This window comes from Plectropomus leopardus, chromosome 8 (genome assembly GCF_026936395.1).
Source record: "Plectropomus leopardus strain MGB_pleo_1.0 chromosome 8, ASM2693639v1, whole genome shotgun sequence".
Classification (NCBI taxonomy): Eukaryota; Metazoa; Chordata; class Actinopteri; order Perciformes; family Serranidae; genus Plectropomus; species Plectropomus leopardus.
This window is the reverse complement of record NC_142183.1, coordinates 35,977,135-35,983,779: the sequence shown is the minus strand read 5'-3', so window position 1 is coordinate 35,983,779 and position 6,645 is coordinate 35,977,135. Positions and strand designations below refer to the sequence as shown.

Below are 6,645 nucleotides of genomic sequence, written 5' to 3'. Positions count from 1 at the left end.
AATCTGGTATTTTAATCAGGATTATATAAAAATATGTGCTTCAATAAATATTTGTCTTAAATAATAGAAATAGTTTTGAGATCATTAAATCAGTTTTACATCATTCAAAAGTAACCTCCAGAGGTATCACATTCTTATTTGCAAAAATAAACAATGTCTAAACAACAGCAATAAAATGTTTGTGTTTTGACTGGTTGTTTCATTTCAACTATGTTTGCTGACACAAAAGCAAAGAGCCACAGGAGTCCTGTGACATGAGTGTGTGTGTGTGTGTGTGTGTGTGTGTGTGTGTGTGTGTGTGTGTGTCAGATCTCTGCAGGATGTGTGTGTGTTCAAGGTTCAGACTTGGAGAGACAGTGCAGTCCCGGCAGCCTCCAGCGTCGAGCGCTGCTGTGGATCCTCAGGTCCAACCATTCCCGCTGAGTGACACCCAGAGCCACACTGGAGCACAAAATGAAGACAGTACAACTCTGACTATGGAATCCCATCACATAAGCACTAATGGGGTTTAGTTTTTGGGCCACAAAACACAGATCCCCCTCTTTTCCCCTCTCTTCCCCTCCCTTTGCCCCTCTCTTCCCCTCCCTTTGCCCCTCTCTCTTTCTCGAGATGATGTGAGGGATGTCGTATGCTGTAAAGCCCTCTGAGGCAAATGGGCTTTATCAATAAAACTGAATTGAATTGAATAGATAACACAAAACCTTCTGAGGTACTTTGACCCTTTGAAACCAGAGGAAAATTGAAAACACTTTTAAAAAACACGGGAAGAAAGACATAAGCAACGAAAGACGAAATGACCCAAAAATTACCAAGAAATTAGTAAAAAGTATAAGAAATTTTCCTGAAAATTATTAATAAAAAACAAAAAAACTAAACAAAACAACAGAAAATAATGAAAAAGAAATTTAATAAGAAAATGAAAAAAAGTGCTTAGTTTTATAGATTGACCCTTTAAAACCTGAGCAAATTGGCTTGATTTCTTTCAAAAACCAGGTAAGAAGGTGATGATGATTATAAAAAATTATAATAATTCTGTAACATTTCAAATATGTAATTATGATTATTGTAAATACAGCTTTACTCTAGCTTTTTTCTTTTTTCTTCTACATATTTTTCTCTAGCATTTCTAAAAATCATTTTCTTAATCTACTCCTTTCTTGCAATTCGTGGAACATTTCTTGCCAAGTTGCTCATTGCCTTTTTCCCCATGTTTTTTTTAAGAAATCCCACCAATTTGCACAGAGATGAAAGGTTTTAATACTTATAAAAGGGATCTCAAAGGAGCATAAGAAAATTGATGTCGCTCCAGGTGTCAAAAGGTTAAGCAGGACAGGTAGTTGGGGCACTACCAATTTTAAACCATATCTCTGAGTAATCACTGAATCAGTTATACAAATGTACCTTGGAGCGAGGTAGGGCTCTCCGGGGGTGGATGGGTCCACTGGGGGGAGGTCAGAGGTCACCACTGTGGGGTCAGTGTGGGTCAGGTCCTCACCCTCCAGCCTCAGGTTGGTGATGCTGCTCGCCACCACGTCGATGCTGTCTCTGCTGTCTCTGCTGCTGTTGGTCGGACCTGAGGAGATCCACACAGAGGTTACTGCTGCTGGCCTCAATGTTCTCTTTATCACACCAAAGCATCACTGCCTGCATCACAGCTGCCTGTGACTTTCTGCTAAAATCACTTCATTCCTGCAGATCAGAGATACTCAACCTGCTTCATTTAAAGGCCACTTCTGTAAAATGACAGGAGGCCAGGAGCCCGTCGCAGCAGCCTCATACATGTTTCTAGGACATTAGGACGTTTCTAAAATTTTAGGACATTTCTAGAGTTTTAGCACACTTCTAGAAGTTTAGCACATCTATAGGATTTTAGCATGTTTCTCAGTTTCTAAGATGTTTCCAGGACTTTAGGACGAATCTAGGATGTTAGGACATGTCTAGGATTTTAGGATGTTTCCCGAATTTTTGAAAATTTTTAGGATTTTAGCACATTTGTAGAATTTTAGCATGTCTCTTAGATTTTAGGACATGTCTAGGATTTTGGTATATTTTTCAAATTTTACAATGTCTCTTAGATTTTAGGACATTTCTAGAATTTTAGGTCATGCCTTGGATTTTAGGATGTTTCTAGGATATAAGGACATTTCTAGGATTTCAGGTTGTGTCTAGGATGTTAGGAGGTGTCGAGAATTCTAGTACATTTCCCACATTTTAGGACATTTCTTTGATCTGAGTACTTTTTTGATACAGGAGTATCAGATCTAGGACTAATCAGCTGTTACAGTTTCTTTCCCACATCAAACTACAGGGAACCACACATAAGAGACTGTTCTTTTAGATTATTATTGATTTTTAAATCTTTGAATTAAAGCTATTTATTTTATTCTATTGTGGCATAATTTTAGCTTATTCATTAGTGCTCCTATACATCAGCTTATTATTTTACAGTTTTTACGGTCTTGCACTGAATTACGGGGTAGTGGATGTGTGAAACACCATCCATCCATCCATTTTCTTCCACTTATCCGGGGTCGGGTCGCGGGGGCAGCAGCCTAAGCAGGGAAGCCCAGACTTCCCTCTCCCCGGCCACTTCGTCCAGCTCTTCCCAGGGGATCCCGAGGCGTTCCCAGGCTAGCTGTGAGACGTAGTCTCTCCAGCATGTCCTGGGTCTTCCCCGGGGTCTCCTACCAGTGGGACGTGTCCTGAACACCTCACCAGGGAGGCGTCCTGGAGGCATCCTAATTAGATGCCCGAGCCACCTCATCTGGTTCTTCTCAACGCGGAGGAGCAGCGGCTCTACTCCGAGCTCCTCCCGGATGACCGAGCTTCTCACGCTATCTCTAAGGGAGAGCCCAGCCACCCTACGGAGGAAACTCATTTCGGCCGCTTGTACCCGCAATCTTGTTCTTTCAGTCACTACCCAAAGCTCATGATCATAGGTGAGGGTAGGAACGAAGATCGGCTGGTAAATCGAGAGCTTTGCCTTTCGGCTCAGCTCCCTCTTCACCAAGACAGATCGGTGCATTACTGCAGACGCTGCACCGATCCGCCTGTCGATCTCCCGCTCCATCCTTCCCTCACTCGTGAACAAGACCCCGAGGTGCTTAAACTCCTCCACTTGGGGCAGGATCTCGTCCCCAATCCGGAGGGGGCACTTCACCCTTTTCTGGTTGAGAACCATGGCCTTGGATTTGGAGGTGCTGATTCTCATCCCGGCCGCTTCACACTCGGCTGCGAACCGATCCAGTGAGAGCTGAAGGTCAAGGCCTGATGAAGCCAACAGGACCACATCATCTGCAAAGAGCAGAGACCCAATCCTGAGGTCACCAAACCAGACCCCCTCAACACCCTGGCTGCGCCTAGAAATTCTGTCCATAAAAGTTATGAACAGAATCGGTGACAAAGGGCAGCCCTGGCGGAGTCCAACCCTCACCGGAAACGAGTTCGACTTACTGCCGGCAATGAGGACCAAGGTCTGGCCCGTATCAGGGGGTCCGAAACCCCATATTCCCGGAGAACCCCCCACAGGACTCCCAGAGGGACACGGTCGAATGCCTTCTCCAAGTCCACAAAGCACATGTGGACTGGTTGGGCAAACTCCCATGCACCCTCAAGGACCGAGCTACACTTTTTCTGGTCCCTCCCCTAGGACCTGTTTGCCGTGGGTGACCCTGCCAGGGGCATAAAGCCCCCGAAAACTGAGCTCCTAGGATCACTGGGACACGCAAACCCCTCCACCACGATAAGGTGGTAGCTCAGGGAGGGGGTGTGAAACACAATTTTGTTTTTATGTAAAGCATAAAAATGACAAATACAGGAATCTTGAATCTTGTGAATTGGAAAATGTTTTGGGGGGCTACCAGACATCATGTCAGGGGCCAGATTTGGCCTGTGGGATGTAAGTTTAGTATCACAGCTGTAGATTCATGGGTGAGGTTGTCACAAGTTTTTGCCTGAGAAGAATAATGTTATGATTCATCTTGAAATGTACCACTCACACTGCAGGAACTGTCGGTTAGAGTTGTTTACAGTCAGCCCCAGATTCACTCTGCCTGGCATATGGCCTTGCTAAAATTTGCTTTTATTTATTTATTTATTTATTTATTTATTTATTTACGAAAAAGGTATCAGAACTTCTCCCAGCATTGAAGTTTGTCATTTGATGTGAGCGGGGTTGGAAAACATACAGATACTTGGGGCTTTACTTTACTGACCACTAAATATTGGCAGAGGGAAAACCTCTGTATTGCCTATCCTGTTTCACACACTAACCAAGAAAAAATGCAGATCTAACAAGAAAAACTATTTTGCTTAAGTCATAAAAACTCAATGAACATAATAAAAACCAATGAACTGTATAAAAGGTATTGCCATTCACAAGGGAATTCCAAGCTGCTATGGCAAACACATGGAGCCAGAAGAGGATGCAGCCACATGTGGTGGACAGCGCAGGCAGCTGGAAGTCTAATGAAGTATCACAGAGACGATGGACGGACAGCTGATCCAGTCTGACAGAGACCTCAGAGGAGACTCTTTCACAGCAAGACAACAAAGCAAAAATAAAAATACACTGGAATGGCTTCAAAACAAGCTGGAGGGGTAAAAAACAAAAAATCCAAACCTCTATTAACCCTCTGAAACCTGACGTGACATCACTTTTCATGTGCTGCTTTCAGCCTTTAAATACTTTTTAAAGTATTTAAACCTTTAAGGCAAATTGGTCCGATATCTTTCACCAAAAAAAGGCGAAAAATGCAATGAGAAAGTTGGTAAGAAATGTTTCACAAATTGAAAAGAAATAGTAGATTAAAACAATTATTTAAAAAAAATAGGGAAAAATGTCTAGGGAAAAAAGCTTGGGGCAAACTAGATTTATAAATACAATAATTACATATTTTAAATTATGTTATAAAATGATTATGATTTTGAAGCACTTTTAGCAGATTGTTCTTACTCATTTTTGGGTAATTTCTTGTTAAGTTGTTTAGTGTATTCTTTCCACGTTTTTGAAAGAAATCAGGTTTCAGCAGGTTAACAGAGTGGATAGTGTGGGAGAAGCTGGAAACTGCAGTTCATCCATTGATCTACCATAGCTTTAATAAATGGCATGTACAAGTCCTGGCCTGTGCAGCAGCTCTAAGAAATGACATTTGAAACGTTTGTAACAAAGTTTATGCTGCTCGCTCTTGAAAAAGAGATTTTAAATCTCAGTGAGTCTTTTACCTGGTTAGAGCCGGGAATTATTTATCCACTCTAATCAAAACCACCAGACTCCACTGAGAAAAACAGTCATTTTAGCTGGCTGAACACAGGAGCTGCTGCTCTCCTGCTGCCTCCATAAGTCAGCTTGTGTTGTTGGGTGACTTTAATGAATCTGAACTACCTCTTTTGAACACCAAAGTCACAAACTAATTTACTGAGTCAGCAGTAGACCAGCAGCTCCTGTGTTCAGAGAAGGTAAATCCCTGTTTTTCTCTATGGAGTCTGGCTTTGAACATGCTTCATTTTCTCGTTGGAAATTACAGTCTAAAGTTAAGGTAAAGCTGTGAAAATAATCTCCATATGGTGTATACTTCTACTGCTGCTGGGTTTTTTTTAGGTGGTTAAAATATGTTTTGTGGCTGACTCCTCCACAGCAGTACATTACTGAGCTTCTGTGTCAGCCCGCTTCTCCGAACTGGGAGTGTGCTGACTGACATCTCCTGTGTGTAATATACTGACTCTGGATGAGTATAACTCCACTTCAGAACGTCTTAACTATTCCTTTAAGAGCAACTGGCCTTTCCACAAGCCGTGTCATTATTATAAAGACAATCCACAGAACACACTGCCGGTGGTTTCACTGAACTTTGGTGCAAAATAAATAATAACCTCTCAAATGATCCTAATTCTTGGTTGTTGCTCTGTGCTGTAATCATGCTTTAATTGGCTGACTGTATGACAGACTGGTATTGTGATACTGTGATACTCACAGCAGCGAGTGAAAGGCTCCCAGGCTCTGGACTGCAGGTATGGTTTGGCCTGAGGCTGCTGGAGCAGACACACCACTGCTGAGTCCACCTGCTGAAACACCCTGCACACAGAGAGGAGGATTACACCACCTGCTTTTTTAACATGATCTGCCCAGGTGCTTCTCTTCAGCACAGTTACAGACTAGATTTACCAAAAATCTGGACTGAATAATGTGAGCATGTTTCAACTCATTCAACATTTCAGCAAATCACCAGTTCGATAAAACACATGTATGAACACCAAGTAGGCCAGCTTTACATTTTCCCATGCTGTCTTTAATATTCAGACCTGTGAAGTGACCTAAAAGAGCTACCGGTCAGGTGGAAATCAATGTATGCTTAAATATGAAGCCAATTACTAGAGAGGGTTATCTGCCAAACATTGGGCCTCATCCAAGAAACTATACACAACACTATACAACTATACAAAATGTTCTCTTATTTTTGCATGCTGAGTAGATTGAGTAGAAATAGCATGTATTTTCTCCTTATGCCAAATATGGTAAAAATGATGTCATCAGGTGGACAATAATTAAAATGTCAAATTTCAAGTCAAAAGCACAGAATGACACCCAGAAATAATACAATGCATGTTTTTATGCTTTGGTGGCTGTGGGATCAAAAAGACAGTTTG

At 42.1% G+C, this 6,645-nt stretch overlaps 1 protein-coding gene across 2 annotated transcripts in view; it reads right to left on the bottom strand.

Annotated features, from left to right (window-relative positions):
• Nucleotides 1-259: 259 nt before the first annotated feature.
• The window catches only part of ccdc142 (coiled-coil domain containing 142), a 30,093-nt gene continuing 23,707 nt past the window's right edge, over nt 260-6,645 (bottom strand). For both annotated transcript variants that reach the window (XM_042493228.2, XM_088081402.1), the window contains exons 16-18: nt 5,973-6,073; nt 1,402-1,573; nt 260-441 (exon numbers count right to left, since the gene is read on the bottom strand). In XM_042493228.2, coding sequence (XP_042349162.2) covers nt 333-441; nt 1,402-1,573; nt 5,973-6,073 — 382 coding nt within the window. In that variant the 3' untranslated portion in view covers nt 260-332. The remainder of the gene's footprint in view (nt 442-1,401; nt 1,574-5,972; nt 6,074-6,645) is intronic.